Source organism: Brienomyrus brachyistius, chromosome 14, assembly GCF_023856365.1.
Source record: "Brienomyrus brachyistius isolate T26 chromosome 14, BBRACH_0.4, whole genome shotgun sequence".
Taxonomy (NCBI): Eukaryota; Metazoa; Chordata; class Actinopteri; order Osteoglossiformes; family Mormyridae; genus Brienomyrus; species Brienomyrus brachyistius.
The window spans coordinates 8,744,300-8,767,500 of record NC_064546.1 but is presented as its reverse complement, the minus strand read 5'-3'; the positions used below and the strand labels follow the sequence as shown (position 1 = coordinate 8,767,500).

General features: G+C 38.2%; 2 protein-coding genes across 7 annotated transcripts in view; one reads left to right on the top strand and one right to left on the bottom strand.

Annotated features, from left to right (window-relative positions):
• Positions 1–2,403, top strand: part of rtraf (RNA transcription, translation and transport factor) — a 7,869-nt gene extending 5,466 nt beyond the window's left edge. The window contains exon 8 of the mRNA XM_048974959.1: positions 2,077–2,403. Coding sequence (XP_048830916.1) covers positions 2,077–2,231 — 155 coding nt within the window. The 3' untranslated portion in view covers positions 2,232–2,403. The remainder of the gene's footprint in view (positions 1–2,076) is intronic.
• Positions 2,404–2,416: 13 nt separating this feature from the next.
• Positions 2,417–23,201, bottom strand: part of LOC125707650 (nidogen-2-like) — a 39,308-nt gene continuing 18,523 nt past the window's right edge. For 2 of the 6 annotated variants that reach the window (XM_048974922.1, XM_048974928.1), the window contains 10 exons: positions 20,120–20,266; positions 16,546–16,671; positions 15,783–16,013; positions 15,446–15,615; positions 15,130–15,259; positions 14,811–14,982; positions 9,556–9,713; positions 4,804–4,927; positions 3,348–3,460; positions 2,417–2,855 (listed from right to left, as the gene is read on the bottom strand). In XM_048974922.1, coding sequence (XP_048830879.1) covers positions 2,845–2,855; positions 3,348–3,460; positions 4,804–4,927; positions 9,556–9,713; positions 14,811–14,982; positions 15,130–15,259; positions 15,446–15,615; positions 15,783–16,013; positions 16,546–16,671; positions 20,120–20,266 — 1,382 coding nt within the window. In that variant the 3' untranslated portion in view covers positions 2,417–2,844. Of the gene's footprint in view, positions 2,856–3,347; positions 3,461–4,005; positions 4,623–4,803; positions 4,928–9,555; positions 9,714–10,878; positions 10,931–14,810; positions 14,983–15,129; positions 15,260–15,445; positions 15,616–15,782; positions 16,014–16,545; positions 16,672–20,119; positions 20,267–23,201 lie in introns of those variants that run through there. The other 4 variants (XM_048974923.1, XM_048974924.1, XM_048974925.1 and 1 more) reach the window with 4 other exon arrangements.

The following is a 23,201-nucleotide window of genomic DNA, read 5'->3' as shown; positions in this document are numbered from 1 at the left end:
TGCATATGGAAAATGAGATTGCCAGTGAAGTTTATACAGGGGGTGAGTGATATGTAAAGATATTTTATTGTTAGTGAGAACTCTAGCAGTTGCATTCAGAGCTCAAAGGTCTGGAGAATACCAATAAGTGGAATGGGAGAAGGAGACAGATCTGTGCTTAATGGGATCATAGACATGGAGAGCATTAGACATAGCCTGGGTTATGGTAGAAAGAAGCTTAGATGGACAGGATTGATTAGTAACATCTGAGAGAAGCTAGTAGAGAATCAGAAAAGGCATGTGTCAACAGAATTTTGATGAGGATAGGAATATGTTAGGGAACCAGAAGTGGGAATTAATACATTGTGCCATCAATGACTCATGGCGTAACGGCATGGGCAGGCACGTATATGGAAGACAGCTATGAATAATTGAGACACTAGACTGGGCAGCTTTAAGAGCATACGGGAAGGCCAGCAATATCTACTGGTATAACAGGGACATGATGGGATTGGTAGAGAAATCCTGACAATCCCCAGTCATAACAACCACTTTTATACGGCCAGTACATCATAATGTATTAGGAAAAACACATTTTTACTCATTGCAGTACCCATGAGTGGTCGAGATACTAAGTTTGGTCTTAAAACACCACAGCATTGCCAATTTTGTTTGGCAATGATGGACAAATGGTTTTGAAAATCAAAAAATCCCTCTGATACGTCTCGTGAGGCTTGGACTGAAGTCTGGACAAAATTTGTGACTTGTGAAAAATTCTTATATTGGATTTTATTGAAAATCTGGCGGGGCGGCATGGTTGTGCAGTGGTTAGCACTGTTGCCTCACACCTCTGGGACCCAGGTTCGAGTCTCCACCTGGGTCACGTGTGTGGAGTTTGCATGTTCTCCCCATGTTGTCGTGGGGTTTCCTCCGGGTACTCCGGTTTCCCCCCACAGTCCAAAAACATGCTGAGGCTAATTTGAGTTGCTAAATTGCCCGTAGGTGTGCATGTGTGAGAGGATGGTGTGTGAGTGTGCCCTGCGATGGGCTGGCCCCCCATACTGGGTTGTTCCCTGCCTCGTGCCCATTGCTTCCGGGATAGGCTCCGGCCCCCCGCGACCCAGTAGGATAAGCGGTTTGGAAAATGGATGGATGAAAATCTGGCGGCAGCATCAGTTAGTTGGACATGAAAATTCCCATGTGTTCTCCTGTGGACTTCCCATGGTATTAATAGACGCAATCAATTTTTCTAAGGCAACCCGATCAACAGTTGGTAGCCTAAAATGCATTTTTGCTTATTGCAGTGCCACCTAGTGGTGGAATGACACCATTTTTCTTGGGCTTCTTCAAAATTGGGTCCCAAGTTCATCTTCCAAATTTGATTTTGATTTCAGTGTTGCCGAGTTACAACCTCACTTCTTGTTTGGTGGCTTTGTCATCAAATTTATTGGAACGACAGTGGTCATAGTATTTGTCTTCGCATAATGGTTTGAATAATTTAATCCCAACCCTCTGTAGATTATGCACCAAATTTGATGGTGGTACAATCAACGGCCTTGAACGTTGTGCAAAAGTAATATATATATATATATATTTTTTTTTTTTTAATTAAAAAAATCCAATATGGCAGACTTTAATACCAGTGGGTGAATCAGGAAGACCCAAGGATTCAAGGGAAACATCTCAAACCTAGGACAAACTCATCAAAAGTTCTAAATTTGGCTTGGCGGTGGTGCTATAAGGATGAATGGATTGATCCCAAGTTTGGTGACTGAATACACTGGACTGTCCTATTAATGTGCCGATTTTTAAAAAAATAAAATAAATAAATAATAATAAAAAAATTCTACCATGCAGTTTTATAGGGTCCCATAGACTTCCATGTCAGAAAGAAGTGGACTGTGTGAGGTAATCCACAGAATGCAGGAAGAACATCTGTACAGTGCATGAGAGGGGGGGCAGGATTTGAACACCCACTGCTGGAGGTGTGAGATGCTAAGAACTGACTTGCTGTGCAGGATTTCCTCATATGACCAATTAAGAGTGTAGTGCTTACTGAAGTGTTTTTTCCCTGTATCATTTTGTTTAAAAATGCAGATGCCACTCTGAATGAAGCTGCAAAGATTTTACGGCTGTTGCACATTGAGGAGCTGCGAGACTTGCAGACACGGATCAATGAGGCTATCGTAGCTGTCCAGTCGATCATTGCTGATCCCAAGACTGACCATCGTTTAGGAAAAGTGGGCAGATGATGTATTTGCCTTTCTGCTGTCCTTTCCATGCTTCTGTGTGGTGATTTCTACATATAAATTCTTTCCAGCCTCCTGATTCATGAAAACTTGTGGCTTATTTCTGCTTTCTGTGGTTGTATTTTTGTTGCCAACTTGAAGCCAACACAATTTGATTAAAATATGTGTAAAAGAATAGCATGTGTGACTAAGTTTGATTTAATTTAATCATATATCTTTTACTGTAGTTGAAAGAATACAGTGATGCCTTTATTGTAGTTTTGCAGAAAGCCTGTGAAAGGGTTTACTTTAAAAAAATCTGTTTTGTGCACTGTTGCAATGGAATCACTTTTGCTAAATATTTTTTTTTTTGCTTAAACTCAATTCAGTGCAATATTGGTCATGTTTAAACTATCAGCATTCAGATCCAAATTGCACTGCTTGATGTACCTAGATATAAAAATGGATTTTGTCTTTCCAACACGCAAACACACACTTACAGTAGGAAAAACTGAGGTATAAAATTACCACACACTCATGGAAATTGACTTCTTTACAAATGGAGGTTCTGAGCCACTTGATTCCCTGGAGGTTATTGGGACCCTACTGTAGGCTTAGCTCCACTGGGCTTTCAACATCAGGCCTTCCCTACAATAGATAATAACCACAGATTGTCAAACAAATAGAATGCAGCGGGAAAGAAGTATGATTTATCTTAACATGACCAAACCTTCACACTGACAGTTCATTACAGTTCTTATCTTTCTTCATGGTCCAGATACATTTTAAAGACTGATATGATTTCCACTACCACATCTACTGGGTGGAATGTTTTTTTGCCATTATAATTAATTTTTTTTTGACAAATTTCAAACTCATTCATGTTCAAACTACTGTTCATCTTGTCCTAGAAAAATCCAATATAAATAATAAATGGTAGATTTTAACCACTGATGCGTAAATGTATGGTTGCTTAAATTTAATCAGTTTATAGTGCTATCTGGTACAAAGTTGGCTATCACAACTCATAAGTCTTATCTTTGTACTAAGTCTCCTGGAAAAATGTGGATATAAACAAGAAAGCTCGTATTAATTCTGTTATAGGCTTTCAGCTTACCCAATACATATACATTTGTTTACCTGATATGCAGAAGGCAGATGCTGCAGTAATGCCATATAGGTGAGACCTCTGTTCTGGGAGAAACTCATCAGTGAACTTTCTACTGTCCTGGCTCAATGCTATAACTCCATCCCTGTTAACCCATTGAGGAATCATCGAAGACAATCATATACAGTACACAAAATCATTTTCATAGAAATCTCTAACATTGGTTCCAGATATGCTTATATGAATCTTTTTTAGTAGTTTGTGAGTTCATGCCATCTCCTTATAAACTTGTTAACATGTTAATTAAAACAGTCATTATGATGCATTATAATGAATTCCTAAAGCATGATAAACATGCCTATAAATATTTCTAAAAAGGCATAACACATTATAGCCATGTTTATAATGTATTACAATTGCCTTATCAAGCTCTCATCCATAACGTAATATAGATACCTTTATAACGCAGAGCAAATCATTCTTAAGGCTTATACTGACCATTATCATGCATTATAAAGGTATCTATAGTTCATTATAGACGAGAGCTTCATAAAGCATTCATAATCCATAATAAACATGACTATAATGTGTTATACCTTTTGAAAATATTATAGCTGTGTTTCTAATGCTTTTATGAATCCATTATTTATTATGAACGTGTTTAGAAATTACTGAAAACATGACCTTAAATGAAGTGTTACTAAGCTTTTTTTTGCCTTTATTTTGTGACGGAATAGTAGAAGAACAAAGAACCTGGGAAATGGACACAAGGTCTCAGGAACTGTTACAACAGATGTGGATTTGTGCATTATATGTGTTCTTAAGGTTAAAACACTACAGAAGCAAATTTGGTACAATATGTATCACATTTTACATGATTTTAAATGCAGTCAAGTCTTAATACATATCCAAATATGAATACATTGTACATACTCTAGAGGAAAACAATGTTTAAAAGAAAACAACTGCATTCTTTCTGATTTGTATAAGAAAGTGATGGTATTACTTCAGTACTTTAAATATTATTTGTGTAACTTAGATCAAAATGATTGTGATAGTATTATGAAGAACATAATAAGAGACAAATACAGATTTTTCCTCAGTGGTGAGCTGGATTATCACTTCCATGTCAGTTTTCACCCAAATGATCTTTTACAAATAGAGGTACATGTTCATTTTTGATTTTCCTTTGTAAGCTAAGACCCCAAGCAACAGACTGTCAGTTCTTGTTTGTCTGTTTAATATCCACCAAAATGGCTGCTTTCATTGTTGGTTATGTTATTCACCACCTACTTTTCCCCCATCATCTGAAAAGTGAAATTTTTAAAAATGAAGCTTGCGTTTTTTCCCCAAGATTCCCCATAGTTCTGTTTGCCTGTCAAGCCAATGATTCTAAACTTTATAGAATAATAATCTCATGATTTCACTTTGTCGTTATGTGTTCATAGTACATTATAAAAGCAAGAAATTGCAGTTAGGTTTGCTTACCTCCTCCAGTCTGTGTAGTAGAAATGGTTGGCATAGAATACCATGCCGAAGGGGTAATTTACATTGCTGTGTATCACCCGTCTTCCTGTCCCATCTGGTGCAATACATTCCAGACGTTTGGTACCTGACCGTCACACAGAAGGATTCCTCAGTTGGCTGTCCATTACCAAGGTAAGATATGGCTAGTCAGTGCTAATGCATAATGCTTTCTGACTCGTGAACTCGGAGGAACTGACACAACCCCGAGCTCAGAATCCAAGATGGCTGCGCCCTTTATCAACAGAAGTTAAAGCTGTTGTTTTATGCAGTTTATTAACATGTATGTTTTATTAGTGGCTCATAAAATCAGTTGTACAAACAATACTGACCAACTGCTACCTGTGGACGTGCTGCTACGGAGTTTTGTGTGAAAAACACTGTGTAATGTTTTGTTATGATCTGGTATTGCTAACAATGGCTAAAAATGAACTGGTCTAGAACTATATTTCTTGCGTGGTCAGATCATTTGTCAGATTTAAGGTATTCCGGGCTAAATGTCAGTGAACAAAGATAAAAGCCATTTAAACAGAGGTACCTAAAAACCAACAAGTTGTCCGGTTAAGCAAGAAATCTTGCTTTGTGAAACAGGTCCCTGGTTTTGCTAAATATATTTCCTACTTGTTGTACTGGAACGTGTTTTACTCGTGTGACGTCATTCCCAGTTCTGAGTTTCGACCTCCGAAGTAAATGGAATGCAGCATTAGCCTCTGTGTATGCTCCAACCTGGGATGAGATCATTTCTAATTTTATTCAGTATTCCCAAATATCAGTGACCATCACATTATTAGTGGAGGAGATTTCAGTCTGGTCCTGAATATAAAAATGTGATTTCATCTAGAAATCTGGGCTTGTCGAACTCAAGTCTTACCCTAAATATTTGGGTTTAGCAGACCTACAGAATCTGTTCACTATATGAAACCAGTTCAACATTTTCTAAAAATATAGCTATTGATAATGACCATGTGATTAAACTACTAAACCATGGGTATCATTTTGCAAACACTGTTAAAAGCACTCAATTTTTTTTTTTACTTTTAGTTTGCCTTGGAATTATTCCAAGGGGTTTTGTATACCTGGATAAAAGTAGAAGCCATTTAATTTTAATTACAATACAAACAAACACATAACTATTAATTTCAATCATAATAAAATGATATTGTCCAAAGATGCAGATTTTAGATCATCATTTGGTGCAACTGTCAATAAGAAGTCATATTGGGAATTTAATTTTGAAAAACCTTTAAGAACTAGAAGTGATATCACACAGATGTTGAGGACCATTGGATGCATGAGTCTCGGGTTGTCACTATTGGTTATACTAATGCTAGATCTGCACAAGATGCAACATTATCAGCATTTCATGTGATGCACATGCCCTCTCCAGAGTCCATATCTTTATAACAATGCATAATACAGTTGGCCCTCCATATTCAAGGGTTCTGGATTCATCCAACCAGGGATCAGAAATATTCCAGAAAGTTTTAAAAAACTTGAATTTGCCATGCACCATGCAATATTCTGAATCCACACTAATGAAATGATATGTATGCATACAATGCCATAGACTTTTTTCATGTTATTCCCTAAACAATACAGTATAACTACATGCACCCATGTCAAGAAATGTACTAATTTGTTTCATTGTGTGTTCAGACTGAAAATGATGTAACCAAAATGTACATGAATGATACATGCACTTCACGTTCAATAGGCTAGCTCAGGGGTGGTGAACCTGATCCATGGAGAGCTGCTGTAGGTACAGGTTTTTGTGATGATCTCTCAAGCAGCCAATAATAAAGCAGTGGTTCTCCATTACGGTCCCAGGAACTTTCTGTTATTTGCTGATTGAGAGGTCATCCCAAAAACTCCATGGATCAGGTTCGCAGCCCCTGGCCTAGCTGTCTTGTTTACAGTCACTGGCGGTGAATGGACATAGTGTAACCATTTAACCAGACATCACCCCGATTTGCTACTGTCAACCCTTTTCCCTTCTGCATGCCTAATTTATGTTTTGGCACATATCTTTCAGTTAAAATCATGTAACTTTTAGATGACCATTTTTATATTCAAACTAATCTTTTAATTTTTTTGTGCTTTGAAAGAGACAGGTTGGTTTTGTTTTTAAGGAACTGTAACCCTATGCTCCTCAAATATAAATATTTTGTTTTACAAGCCATTTGTCTTTTCTTTAATGGTTTTCCCAATTTCCAGTGAATCTACATTTGTAAATTGTGATCCATATGGGAGCATTTTAAACATCTCTCTGAATATGGATGGTCACTATATGTATTTCAGATTTCATTATTATCAAATTGATATCGAATTGGAATCAAATCAAATTGGGCATCTGTGCCAATACCCAGCCGCACTAATGCTGTTATGTTGCATGTTTACTGTGCAATGTCTATTTAAAGAACCAGCAAAAAAAGATATGCAGTATGCCCCAAGACAGCCAAACATCCTTAATATCATATACATACTGTCATGCTAGGTTACAGCCTCACTGAAAGGTTACATTGAAGCAGTTACTGAAATAAATATTGCCTTTGTATGGAGTTACCTCATCTTTAAAAACTATAACAATGCCTGAATTTTATTTAAAATCAGTTAATAAGTTTTGGATGGTATCATATGATTCCTGATAATTGATAACGAGTGCATGATCAGGGAGAACTTGGAGCCTCAGGAAGCACAGGAGACAGCCTGCCAGTACATAAAATGGCACAGACTCAGAATCAAAGAGACTCACAATCACAGGCAATTCCAAAGAATACATAACCTCCACATTCACAGCCAAAAACAAGATTTTAACCCCAGCCTGGGAGGCTGCTATCCATAGTGCCATCTACTGAACCATCATGCCAGCCATAGTCCTACTAAATTATGGAAATTATTATGGGAGTTTATCAGCTACAGATTCGCACCACATTAATTTGTTAGCGAGACATCAAAATACAGTCAGTCCAGCTATAATGCGTAATATAATGCGGAATTGCATATGTATTTGTGTTCCAGGGAATTGTCTGTAGACCTCCGAGACTGGATTGTACCAAGGCACACATCTGGGGAAGGATACAAAAAAAAAAAATTGCCAGTATTGTCCCGAAAAGCATTGTGGTCTCCAATTTTTGGAAATAGAAGAAGTTTAGAAACACCAGGACCCTCCCTAGATCTGTTCACACGCCCAAACTGAGTAATCAGCGAAGAAGAGCCTTGGTCAGAGAGGTGACCAAGAACTCAATGGTGACTAAGGCGAAGCTTTAGTGTTCCCTTGTGGGGATAGGAGAACCATCCAGGAGGTCAACCATAATGCACTCCACCAATCAGGCCTTTATAGCCAGATGGAAGCCACTCCTCACTAAAAGGCACATGCCAGCCTGCTTGGAGTGTGACAAAAGGTACATTCTCAGACTGTAAGAAGCAACTTTTTGGCCTGAACTCAAACCATTTTGTCTAGAGAAAAACAGGCACTGCTCATCACCTGGCTAACACCATCACTAATGGGAAGCATGGTGGTGGCAGCATCATGCTGTGGGCATGTTTTTCTGTGGCAGGAACTGAGAAACTAATCTGCATAGAGGATAAGATGACAACAGCCAAATATAGAGAGATTCTTCAAGAAAAGAGTGCTCTGAAACTCAGATTAGGGCGACGATTCAACTTCCAACAGGACAATGACCTGAAGCACACAGCCTGGAGTGGCTTCAGGAGCAGTCTGTGAGTGTCCTAGAGTGGCCCAGCCAGAGCCCGGACTTGAATCCAATCGAACATCTCTGGAATAACCTAAAAAAGGGCTGTCTACCGGCACTGCCCATCCAACCTGACTGGGCTTGAGAGGATCTGCAGGGAAGAATGGGAGAAGATCCCCAAGAACAGGTGTGCCAAACTTGTAGAGGCATACCCAAGAAGACTTGAGGCTGTTATTGCAGCCAAAGGTGCTTCAGCAAAATATTAAGCCATGCGTGTGAATAAACGGTAAATGGACTGCATTTATATAGCACTTTTCTACTCCTACGAGTACTCAAAGCACTTTACATTTTATGCCTCACATTCACCCATTCACACACCGGTGGCAGAGGCTGCCATGCAAGGCACCAACCTGCTCACCGGGAGCAATTTTGAGGTTCAGCGTCTTGCTCAAAGACACTTTGATGGGGTCAGGAGAAACCAAGGCTCGAACCTGCAACCCTCCAGTTGCCGAACGATAGCGCCACCATCTTCCCCACATACTTATGAAACACTGGATTAAAGAAGCTTTTCTCAATAAAAAAAAATTGCACATCTTTCTTAAAAGTTCTTTTTGCCTTGTCATTATGGGGTGCTGTGTGTAGATCTTTGAGGAACAACTATACTCAAATCTATTTCAAAATAAGTCTGTTACATAACAATGGAAAAAGTGAAGGGGTGTGAATACTTTCTGGTGGCACTGTATCCGTATGATTACATTATTGGCCATTGCTATCACTGTTTTCCCATTGCATATGTTTATTTTTGTTTGCAATTTTAGCCAACACACGGTTTTTCAGGAACGCATTAGTCACATTGTTGCAGGACTGACAGTAAGTTGTTTCTTGTAAAATTATGCAGGTTTTACTGTATTGGTAGGCTGTAGTGGATTTTTTTGCAATTCTGGGTACATTTTTTGATAAGTAAAAAAAGTGAACATGAACATTTTGAATTATTTACAGATCATTAAATGAAGAAAGCTCATACCTGCATCTGCCCAACAAAGGTGCTTGGACACTGAGTTGAAGGTTAGGGCATTGGGTAATCCAATCCCATCCTGGACCAAAATCCTTCTGTTCTGGCCCTCAACAGTTGACTGCTCGATTTTTGGAGCATCTCTATTCCAGTCTGTCCAAAAGAGGATTCTGCAGAACAACACACACAAGCGTAGTTGTAATTTACATGGAAACCTGCTAGTTACTACCGACAAAGCAGTGATTGTTGGTTATTTTAATATTCACATGGAGAATGAGTGATCCTTTAGCAACAATGTTGCTGCTATTCTTGATTCTCTAGGTGTGCGTCAGAATGTAGTCGGGGCTACTCATGCCTGTAACCATACCCTGGATTTGATTCTTAGCCATTGTGTCGTGGTGGAAGATATATTTATTATCCCTCAGAATCCTTTACTTTCAGATCATTACTAGGTACTTCTTAACGTTTGAAATAGAGTATAGCCTCCCTTTGGCCCCAGCTCCGAAGTATAGTATCAGACGTTCCATACCCTCATAATGTACAACGTTTCTTGACTAATTTCCACAGTCCTTCAACTTTACAGCTGAAGCTTCAAGTGAAAATGAACGTGAGCAGGTAATTGTAAACATTCGGAGCACTCTAGATCTTATAGCTCCATTTAAGAAGATAAAGCACAGAGATAAGAAACCTGCCCCCTGGTACCATGATCATACGTGTGGACTTGAATAGGCTTTATGCAACCTAGAGTGCAAATGGCACTCAACTAAACTAGAAGATTTCAGATCAGCCTGGAAATATAGCCTCTTTAAATACAGACAAGCACTAGCGATCTGTGTACCTCTCCAGACTAATAGAAGAGAACAGAAACAATACTAAATTCCTGTTTGAATCTGTGTTCAGGTTAACACAGAATTCTTCAATGTTAAACTCACAAGTCCTACAAGCTCTTAGAGTGATGATTATTACATTATTAATGATAAAACAACTAAGATTAGACAGACTATCCAGAGCTGGTAGCTACATACAGTTACCAGCCTTCTGCTAGTCCTATTTGTACTGATAAGGACACCTTTGAACCTTTCTTTCCTGTTAAACAATCAGAACTTTTGAGCATAATTTCCTCCTGCAAACCTTCTACTAGCCCTGTAGACCCTATTCCTACAAAACTGCTTAAGAAGATTGCACTACTGATTAGCACTGCCCTGTTGAACTTGTTAAACTCGTATCTTAAAATGATACAAAACCTTTAAAAATAACTGTTATTAGACCTATTCTGTATAAACCCAATCTTGAACCAAGTGATTTAGGAAATGATAGACCTATCTGAAATCTTACTTTCATTTCACAGATCCTGGAAAAAGTTGTTGTTCATCAGCTGTCTTCCTTGCTACAGAAAAATAATGCTAATGGATTATATTTGTCTGGGTTTAGACCAAACCATAGCACAGAAACAGCTTTAATCAAAGTAACAAATGATTTATTTATGGCTTCTGACCATGACTGTATATCCTTATTTGTGTTACTAGATCTAACTGGAGCATTCAATACTGTGGACCATAATATTCTCTAGGACTGGCTAGAATCTGTGGTTGGCATTTAGGGGGCAGCTCTCTCTTGGTTTCACTGTTATTTAATTGAATGTTAATAGTTTGTCCAAATGAATCTTCCAAGCACACTAAAGTTAAATATGGTGTCCCACGGTGATCAGTGCTAGACCTGGTATCATTATTAGAAATCATTACACCTAAATATGTTTCTTTTTTGCATTTAAACACAAAATGAACAGGATAAAAGAAGAGCATTTTTTTCTTAATGGCTTCCAAAACGATAAAGAATGTACCCAAACACTACCCCAATCGTCCGCTCCTCCCGTGTGCCACGCCCCCTCGATAACCTAGTGTGGAATCCCCATGTGATCAACTGTTTCTGGTTGTTGTAATTAGTCCTCTGTATTTAGTCCGCGGTTCAGTTTGTTACCCCAGTCTGGTCATTGTAACGTCATTGCATTGTTCTGCCTGTTCTTAATTAAACCCCATGTTTACCGATTGCTTGAGTCCTGTCCCTGCTTCTCCAGTCCCGGCTCGGTACACTCGGTGACAACCCCAAGCCATGCCCCAACACTGCGCCAACACTAGACTAACATCAAGCGGTCCATTGATTATTTTTATTATTACTCTATATTCATTAATTTGTTTAATGAATATAGCGAGGTCTTGCAATATGAGTATATGCTTTGTCTGCTGAGCATCACGTAATCACAACTGAGCCGATGGTTCTCTCTCTCTTGCTGCGCGATTGTGGGTAATCGTCTCATATGCTCGGTCTGAGTCGCGTGCCTCACTTGTATAGTTAAAATTTTGTAGAAAAGCACCACCTGAATAAGGGCGTAGCAGTGCGAGCAGTGATAATGCAATGTCCAGATTTTTGCGAAATCTAAAAGGAGGCAAAGCGGCTGTCATTGGATAGGTTCCTTGTTATAGTCACACAAAAAGAAAAATATTCCAGTGAGCCCACAGATAGCAGTGATTCCATTAATTATAGTGAAAGTCATCCTACAAAATAACCCTCCTCTTCTCCTCTCTCTCCTCTCCCTCACACCATCCATGAGTCTTTTGAAAGGTAATGTGCCAGTTAATTTGTTTTATGTATTTTTACTTTATATTTTGTAATCATTTTTATATGAATATTTTCAGGTTGTGGAATGAATCATCTGAGTTTCCATTATTTCTAATGGGAAAATTCTCTTAGATATATGATTACGAGCACTTTTGTGGAATGAAGTATGCTTGCAATCCGAGGTTTTACTCTGTGTGTGTGTGTGTGTGTGTGTATGTATATATATATTAGTACAGGCATCGCAGGCAGCAGGGTAGGCAGAATATCTTGATATTTAGAAGACTGTCTACTAGACATCCAGTGTTGGATGGCAAAAAATTCCTTATGATAAACACAAAAAACAGAAGTACTGAAAAAAAGGCTGAAAAAAGTAAACTAAGAAAGTTTGACAACCTCAACTTTCTTGCTCTTCCTACTCAGCTTAACACAGTGGTCAGAGTTCTTGGTTTCCAGGTTTCCAGGTTGATTTAGATCTATTTTTTCGATGGTCACATAAGAAGTATTAGTAGCACTGCGTTCCACCATCTATGGAATGTAGCCAAGCTTCGGAAGATGCTCTCCTGTCATGATGCAGAAAAACTAATATATGCCTTTATAACTACCAGACTGGAATACTGTAATGGCCTCCTTTCTGGTTGCCCATCTGGATCGTTACATAAATTTCAGCTGGTACAATATGCAGCAAAGTTCTTACAAAACAAATACAAATTTGATCATGTTAACCCTGTTCTATGCTCCCTTCACTGTGTCATGTCCTGCTCGTGCTGATCCTCCTGTGTGGCACGCCCCCCTCGCTACCTCATGTGGAATCCCCGTGTCATCAGCTGTTTCTAGTTGTGATTACCAGTTTGGTGTATTTTAGTCTGTGTCTGTGTGTTTTGCGTGAGTCTGATTATCAATGTTGTGAAGTCGTTGTTTGTTCCTATCTGTCTTAACCCTGAGTTCACACAATTCTTTGAATCCTGTTCCTGTTTTCCCGGTCTGTGCCTCATGCGTCATTACACACTGGCTTCCAGTTAAGTCTTGTATTGACTACAAAATACTGCTATTAACTTATAAAGCACTAAATGGCCTTGTACCAGAATACCTTAGAAATCTACTGATCTCTTACAACCCTCCTTGCTTGCTTTGATCTCGAGAAGCAGGATATCTATTAGTACCTAGAAAAGAACTACGGCAGGTTGCAGAGCATTCTCTTATATTGCTGTGGAACAGTCTTCCAGTGGATGTGCAATATTTAGGGTCACTGTCAATTCAAGTCCAGACTAAAAACACTAGTCTAGTATATAGGTACTCTAGCTCTAGCTTACTCCCTGTTAGATCTTTAGTGTGAGGTGCAGAGCTGAGTGGGGATTGGTGTATTTCTCTTTGGATGAACTGAACTGCCAGTGCTGTCCCTCTAGCTGTACACCCCCTTGTGGAATTGGAATGCTGACGTTTCAGGGACTCCCCATTTCTTACATATTGCACTCACCTAAATGCGTCTCCCCTACTGTGGTTAATTGCAGTCTATATTTCCTCTACCCCTACCGGGGTGTGCTGTCTGGAGATGACAAAATATCAAGATATTCTGCCTACCCTGCTGCCTGTGATGCCTGTACTACTTGTGGCATCTTTCCAGCCTGCTCGCCCTTCTGTCTGTGATGTCTCTCCTGTATGCCCTACTGCTGTACCACTCTTTGCCCTGCCATCAGAAGCAGCACCAGCACCTGCCTGCCATCACCTGCCTGCCCCCTGCTTTGAGACTCAAATCATAAAAATTTGAACAGTTTGAACTGAGACTTTGCCATCTTGCTCATTTGACCTGAAGGATGGGCTGCCCCTTTGAGTCTGGTCCTCCCAAGGTTTCTTCCTTCTAGGGAGTGTTTCCTCACCACTGCTGTCTTGACTTGCTCACTGAGAGCTTTGGGCAGGTATAAGGTAAAGTTCTTTGAGACAATGTAATGTTGTGAAAATGCACTATACATATAAAATTGAATTGAACTGAATTGAAAAATTTATACATTTTTCAAATCAGAATGATTTTTTAAAATCAGAATTAGAATCATTTTAATGACCACACAACTGAGGTTGGCTGGCATAAGCTGGCAAGTTGTTTCATTGCTAGCATCAGCAATATTAGACTAAACTATATTGGTTATGGATTGAAATCTCTGGGTATGTATGACGTGACAGCCCATCCCACTTTCGCTTACAGTGAAAAATACAGCGGCAAATTCTTAGACCACTGTTCCTGTGGTGCTGTGCTGGAGCTGATATCTTTTGACCCCAGAGACAGTTTTTGTTTTAGGTGTATGTGCGTGAGAGGATTTTTCATTTTTTCAATTTGTTCTAACACATAATTATAGTTAATTTAATGAAGTTTAACTTAAAAAGAATGGCTAGACATGAAATGTATTTTTATTTTTAAGGGGCACCTTCAGTATGGAAGTTTAAATGGAAATGATTATTTATATGCTTATAATTTATTACAATTACCTACATAACAAAAAAATTCTAGCTCATCCCATACTAGGCATGCATGTAATACATCTATGAATGGTGTAATATTTTTTACAGCATTTCATTTCCTACAGCAAATCACTTCATTTCCTTAAATTTCTGATGTAAGGTTTAAATTTTTCTGTAGAGAACAATTCAGTAAAACATACCCACTGGTAGAGTCCACAATTATGGCACGTGGGTTGACCAGTTCAGTGTCAAACAAGACTCTTCTTCTACTGCCATCCAAATTAGATGTTTCAAGTTTGTCTAAACCACTGTCAACCCAAAACATTGTACTCCGAAAAGCATCCACGGCCAGACCTTCTGGAATGGTAAGCCCTGCAGAAATTTCATTACTTAATTGCTGTTTTTGTTCATAAAACATTCTTTCCTGTGACAATGAATAATAAATAAATTTCAGTTCTGAATGTGAAAATGGAATTGAATTGAAATTGAATTATTTGAATTCCCGGCATTGAAAGCCACCTGTACTGATGACAGTCTCAGGTTCTGCCCCTGGCTCTAAACTGGCTCTGTTGATTGTCCGTCCAGCGAGATCTGTCCAATAAATCTTTTTGTCCTTACAGTTGTAATCAATCCCAACCACAATAGAGCCCTACAAGCACAAAAAGCACAAGGTAGTACATTGACCAATATGTACACATACAGTAAATGCTGTTAACCTGTTGTTTACTTTCCAAGCAGTCATGCATTCAATCCAAAACTTAACACAATCTTTTCTGGTTACTCTGCTGTACTGAATTTAGGCAAAGGTGTACTGAAGATAAAAACAACACATTACGTGAAGTGCCAGCAGGGTAGAGGCCTTTCCTGTTTCCATTCTGGTACCATTAAGGGGCACTGCTCCGATTTGCTGGCCCTGGGCATAAAGTAGACTAGTTGCTGATGCAGAGAGTGTCATATCAGGAGGAGGTACTGGGTACATGGTGGGGGGAGCCTCAGTTGGAATACCTGTACATCACAGCAGATTTCTTTCAGTAGTCAGATGGGACTTGTACCCACAATTGCTGGCTTAACAAACCAATATCTTATTCATTTGGCTATTGGGGCTACGAACCAATTACTATTCAACAAATGAAGAGTTATGTCTAACTACAATGGTAAAAGTTAGTACTCACAAGCGGGTTTCACAGCATTGTGCAAGCGTGTCCCAGGCACCTCTCTCCCATCCTTGTCAACGCACCAGCAGTAATTGCTGTCTCCATAACATTGAACAGGGTTGAACTGACCAGTGCTGTCGCACTGGGGTGTGTAATGGGATGAGACTGGCTGACCTCTATAGTGCTCCATCAAGCTATCTCTCCAGCGTTCACAAATGCTATCCGGGCGCTGTGTGGGCCAGGGTTTCACTAAGACAACACCAGACATGGAAACACATCACTGGCAACTATACTTCAAATATTAATCTCTTGTCTTTGTCAAAATCGAACTCTGTGTCTATCCATTCTTTTTCCAAACCAATTATCATTGTAATTTGTGTTTTCATAATTTGTCCCAAAGATACAAAAACCATAAAATTAATAAATTCTCCTGCTTTTCCATGTAAATTCATCTTAGATAAACCATTAATAGTTTCAACTTTTAAAATGCAATAAGTTATAATTTATAAAATGTGAACTAATAATGTTTGCCTGTCAAACATTAAACAGTTCTGAGCTAGTGCGGCTAACACCTGTATGGCACAAAAAAAATATAATACTTAGGGTAACACTTCATGGGGCATAAGTACAAATCATAAACAAATATAGTAACTGCATGAATAATTAATAATTAAGTAAGAGTGTACTACTACATTATTTGTGTCCCTTAAGTGTTAACATATTTAGTGCATTTGAGTGAGCCTTTTCATTACAGTGTGTTTGCAGAAAGTCACAAAGTTACCACTGAGAGGAATGCACTGGACACCATTCCCCTGGAATCCGGGCCAGCACTGACACTCAAAGGATCCCTCAGTATTTGAGCAGGAGGCATGAAGATGGCAGGGGATGGACTTACATTCATCTATGTCTGGTTCAGGAAGAAAAACAAACTGGTTATCACCTGAATGCAGGGGCTAGGTGGCCATTGGGAACAATAGGAGATTTCCTGGTGAGCCACTGACTTTTCCGGGCCTGTCCAGCTGCTGTGCACACCCTTCTAAATTCTCATAAATAACGGCTGTGAAATAAGGTTCGGCAGTTCCATGAGTGGCAGCGGCTAACTGCGCTCCAGTTGACTTTGAAATGCACAAGCATATAGTAAATCAATGAAAAGTCGGCCCCTCCCCAAGGCTTTACATGCATGTGTTCAACGTGAAAAAAAGCAGGCAGAGCCCTGTCTAAAATAAAGAAATTAAAATAGTACAAAACTGCTTTTTGTGAAACTAAACTCAAACTGTATTTTCCAATGGTTCCAAAAAAATCTGCTCTTTTATGAACAGGTAAGAAAAATTATTCTATTTATAGTCTATTAATTTTAGTATTTTCTCTGCCATTTTCTAAAGCAGAATATATTTCCAGCTGATTTCGGAGTGTCTTTTCTGCAAATCACAGACCCCAAGGGTCTGGTCCGTATTATGTCACTCCAGGGATGAAATGCCTGAATAGGTACCTTATAGCAACATTGGTTTCAGTTCCTAAACCTAGAATGTTTGATTGATGTTAAAGTTGGTAATTTATATGTCCTTGGATCTGTATGAAAGTAGAAACAATGTGATGTCCAGCAATGTGATTAAAATGGGTGGAACTGCAAAAATGAATCATTAAGTAGGCATGATATTCTCCTGGAAAGCAAAGCGGCAGCAGGAAGAGTGGGGTCTCCGAACTCCCTCTGCTTCTCAGCTGCATCTCCCACGCACATGACTGAAGACACTGACCTATTGTTCTGCTGGCTAAAGTGAGAACACTCCCTTCCCCCACTAAACAATTCTACTTTCTAGGCACTTCTGCCTGTATTGAGCAATGAAAACACTTGCTGGTGACTAACAGTATTCACACAAGATTCGACGGCTTGCTCACATACTGTAAATATAAACTGTATAAAAATGTATGTGTGAATGAAGATATAATACTTCATAATAATATTTAGTTGATTAATTTATAAGCCTTTAGTTAAACATTAACCAATCATTTGCAAATCTTTAAAAAGACAATTATAAGCATGTTTAAATAACAATTTGCAGAACCTTAATAAACATTTATAAATGATTAAGATGGGAAATGATCATAGAAATCATTATTAAATACTATCGGGTTACTTGAAACGTACAAGATACCTTGAAACTCCATCATCAGCCAAAGAGCTAAGCGAGATGTCACAGGGGGAAGGAATTTGGATGGTGGTCATGTGACCATATAAGCAATCATTTATATCTCAAAAATTTAAGCAGCACAAATGATAATTTCAATGGCACAAACCAGCACAAATGCAACACAATCTATTGCGACCTTCTGGTCAAAATTGGACACAAATGGGGGGGAGGCTAACATCACACTTGTGTCACATGACCATGTAAACAAACATTAATATCTCAGAAACTAAAGCACAAATGACAATTTCAGCAGCACAAACCAGCACAAATCATTTGCAAACTGGATGCAAATGGGAGGCCAACTTCATGCTGGTGAAATCATCATGTAAACAAACTATAACAGCACAAACAAAACTTTCAACAGCACAAATTGGCACAAACATGACCAAAATTATTGATACCAGTTTGCTTAAAATTTGAAACACGTGGGGGGTCAATTATATTCAGGTAGTAATAACATGCAATTCATTTTATACATTTGCTAATATAAAAATAAAAGGGTTGGTGTATTCTGATGTTATTGTTTATCTTAGAGTACCACTGCTTTATACCTTATGGTATGTATGATTTAACTTTATTATTTGTTTCCTGGAAAATCTTTTCATTTTGAAGATCTAACACAGATATAGGGAATAAAAGATCCAAATTTTGATTTGTGCCTGGAGTGTGATTTTCCTGGCCACAGTTACATATAACTCTTGTTAGGAGTTAGCTAGCGGGATTGCAACACAGAGTTTCCAACAATCACACACCTGGCATAACACTCGGAATGTTTACGCGTTCAATTAGGGGGTTGCAAAACTTGTATGAGTTTTCAGGTCATTTGTATAAGGTAAAGGACATCTATAAATTGTGTGAAACATTTACATCTGGTAAACTGTTTACATTTTAGTCCAATGGTCAACACTTAAAGCTTTTATCTATAGTGAATTATAAATACCTTCATAATACATACTAATTAATATACTAATTAATAAAGCATTACAGCTATTGACAGTCATAAGGCAATATAGTGTTGAGTATAATACTTCAGAAGTCACAATGAAGCTCTCATGTATAATTCACTATAGATAGTTTCATAATGCATTATAATGGTCAATATAAGAATTAAGGATGCTTTGAACTGCATTTTTAAGGAAACTATAGTGCATTATAGATGACCGCTTCATAATGCATAGTAAACATTGTGATAATGTGTTATTAATGTATTCATATATTCTTATAAACAAAACATTCATAGAAAGTGTTACCCAAATCATTATTACATAATTATAACTAAATGAGTATAAAATATTAAGAATTTGTAAATAATTTTTTTCATCATCAACTACAGGCTTAGTAATCATTTGGGAATTATTTATCTATAATCATTTCCCCTATTTATAAAGGCTTACTAAGGTTCTGCAAATGATTATGTAGCCCTTAACAACATATTTATAAATGTCGAATGTTTTGTTCAACATTAATTACAAGCTAAGTAGTCATTTAGTAATGATTTGTTTATGATCATTTGTCCTTTTAATCATTGTTAAATGTTTATTAAGGTTTTGTAAATGATTTTCTCTTAATTATAAATGTTTTATTAAGAATTTGCAAATGATTTGTTCAATATTAACTACAGGCTTCTAAATGTCTTATTGAGGGTGCTGTAAATGATTAGTTAATGTTTAACTATATATGGTACAACTGAACATTATTATAAAGTGTTACCAAAATGTCTGATAATTTTCCAGCGGTAGTGATTTTCTATTAAATTTTGATAAAAATACAAATGATTTTGCAGCCATACAATTTAAAAAGCAATTATTTCCTTTTTTTGAGATGGAGGCAAACAGAAACAAATGGAGATAGTACATTATAAGAATACAAAGTGACTTTTGAATAAATCACAGTTTAAATCTATTTTAGATTGCAACCTTGTAACTTCTTTGATACAAATGGAATATAACAAAATGTTAGATCCATAACCACACCATTTTGAAAATGTGTCCAGCAAGACCAAATCCACCAAGACCAAAAACACCTGCCCATAGGGCTTGATTACAAATCACGAAAAATCTCTCCATTTGTTGTTTGATTTGCTCCATCTGAAGAATGTTTGTGTGCTATACATCTATAAAACACAGCCTTTGGAAAAGATCATATCCACCAAGGCTGTCTTCTCACCAGTACAATACTGTCCATCTCCTCTGTACCCTGTGCTGCACTGACACTGGAAATGCATCCCCTCTCCAGGTAGACACTGCGCTTTGGCATCGCAGTTATGCATTCCAGCATGGCATGGGTTCAACAGGACAGGCTCAGGGGCTTTTCCTAAGGGGAGACAGGGGTGAAATTAAGTTAAGTAGAATATTTTATCATTCTGATTTGAAACATGTTATATACATAAACTAGAATATCAAGGAATTTTATTCAAATGTTTGAATAAGTGCTAAACAAGTACAATACCACAAAAATTACAGCTGTGACTTTTACAAGTTTAAATGTTAGTATGTATAGTCAGTGTTGCCCACTTTCACATATCTGTCTTCAGCCTTAATCTCCATCTCATTCAAGAAATCTTATGCCAGATCTATTCCATTACAAACCTAAAATTAGCTACTCAAAAGCATTGGGATACTTTGCAAACCTTACACATGATTTACAATGTAAGAAAACACAAGTGAGACTGATCTCAAATTGAAAATCTCACTCCATCTAGCAGACCAAAGTTGGAAACACTGATCAGTGGAGGATTGACATGTTCAGAGGCCTCTAGTCTACACTTTCAGAGGTCCCTCTTCTGCCTCCATTACCCAAACACCTTCCATACATTTTCTGTAACCGCTTGCCCAATGCAGGGTCGTGGGTGGGGGTTGGATCCAGAGCCCATTCCAGAGGTTACGTCCACAAAGCAAGGAACGATACAACAATTAACTATAAAATATTTAATAATAATAACTATAAAATAGTTTCTACCAAGTCAAAGAGAATATGACACTGAACCGAATGACAGCAATGACATCAGAGGAACAGCAAACTGGCAACCTTACACTTTCACCTCAATCATATGCAGCATCCAGAAAGAGCTCACCAGACCTTATCAAATAAACACATCTTAATAGAATTTTTAGAATTAGAATTTAGTAATCAGTGTTGACACACCACAGCACACAATGCACAACAACAAAATGTGGCCTCTACATTTAACCCATATGTGACATCATGACATAGCAGGGGGCAGCTAATTCAGTTCCCAGGGAGCAGTGCTTGGGGGCAGTACCTTGCTCAGGATACCTCAGCGATGTTTTGAACCAGCAATCTTTCAATTACAAGTGTGCTTCCCTAACCATCAAGCCACCACTGCCCACAGCAGTGGCACCTTAAAACATTACACACTGGTCCACTGCATGACAACTGCATCCACAATGTGCACTCAAGAAACATTTACCATAGACAGCACAGACCATAGACAATTTAACAGAGAGAGGTAAATGGATCATTCCATATCAAATCATCACACTTTCGGTCCTCATCGTCACGGATTTTAACAAAACTTGGCATGCTGATTTGGTTACAGGAGTAACTCATGAAATTGGGCATGTCTTTGATCAAAATTGAGGGATATATTAGTGAACAAATTATTTACTTTTTTGGTGGGGGGACTATGACTGGCTATATTTACCTTAATGTAAGCTGCACAGAAATGGTCCTCATATTGTTTTAAAGCTATTGTCCAGCTCTATAGATTGAACAAATAATATGCCATCCACATATGAATAATTACTATGTAATGACTAATTAAAATATTACAAATTCATTAACAAAAAAACCTATATTGCAAAATCAATGATCAATTTTGGCAAAGTAACTGAAAAAAGAGAATTAATGGTACAATTAGAAGAATTTATTTTCCTCTTTAGTTTGCACTTTTTACTAGACGCTGACCTATTAAAACTGGCCTTAATTTGTCAAAAACCTGAAAAACTAACAAAACAAAACAATCTAGATATCCTTTTAGGATACTATGGCAAGGAAGGAATTTCAACATTGGTGTAATAATGCATGTTACATACAAGCAGTACTGTTTAAATGGAAGGTGCGAATGTAAGAACATAAACAACTGAGATACTCTCAATTCATAGTCCATCAGAGCCTTTGATGCAGCTATTGTGTCTTTGCTTGAAATTGTGTATGTCTGCCCTGTTGCTGTCACATGTTCAATTACTAAAAGCACATACTGATGATCCATAACAAGTCTATCAGGATGGCATTGGAATAAATAGGATGCAGATGGTCCATGAACTCTCTAATACTGGGAATAGTTTCTTCAACACATTCTAGCCACCAACTGGCAGTGGTGGCCTAATGGTTAGGGAAGTGCACTTGTAATTGAAAGATTGCTGGTTTGAATCCTCAACCACAGAAGTACCCTGAGCAAAGAACTGCTCCCCAGGCTCTGAACTAGTCGCCCCCTGTTATGTCATGATGTCACATATGGTTTAATGGCAGAGGATGAATTTTCTTGTGGTGTGTCAACATTGATCACTAAAATTATCATCATACATAGCCACAACATAACCTTTGATGCTTGCAAAGTCTAGTGATTCCCTAAGAGTGCACACTCTTTCAATCCTGCTTTGGGTGTAAACTGAAAAGCGTCTCACATCCACCTTGTCAGTTGACAATGGACGAAAGTTGTGAAGTTTCTGAGTACCTGGAATTGTTCTTGCTGATTGGAATCTCTTCATGAGGTACTCAGTTTGAAGTTGGTACATCTCTGTCGTGGCAAATTGGCAGTGGATGTTCTTGATACTAGATTCAACAAATTCAAAAAGCTGCCGTAGAGTTACAGTAGGATCTGCTCATCAATGGGTCGCTGAAGACTAGCTCTTCCAGCAAGGTGTTTAACTGTCCCTCCAACTCCATCACAAGGGCCTTTGCTGTGTGATGTTGTAAAGAAGTGTCATTCTGCAGGTATACCAAAATTCACCTCATGGTGGCACAAGTTGATGAAATTGTTAAAGTTCTTATACTGAGCAGTACAATCATCTGAAAAGTAGATCATCTTTTGGACTTGCATACGTGTTATTAAGGAACTGAATAAGCAGTTTCTGAAACAGATGAACGGCAACAGTGTCATGTGTGTTGCAGTCTGAGATGACATTCTCCAATTTTTCTTCTCCTTGATGATAGCAGACAAAAGGATGCATTGTTGCTTGCAGATTGTTCCAGTGAAATGACTGAGCAGAATCCTGAACTACAAAAC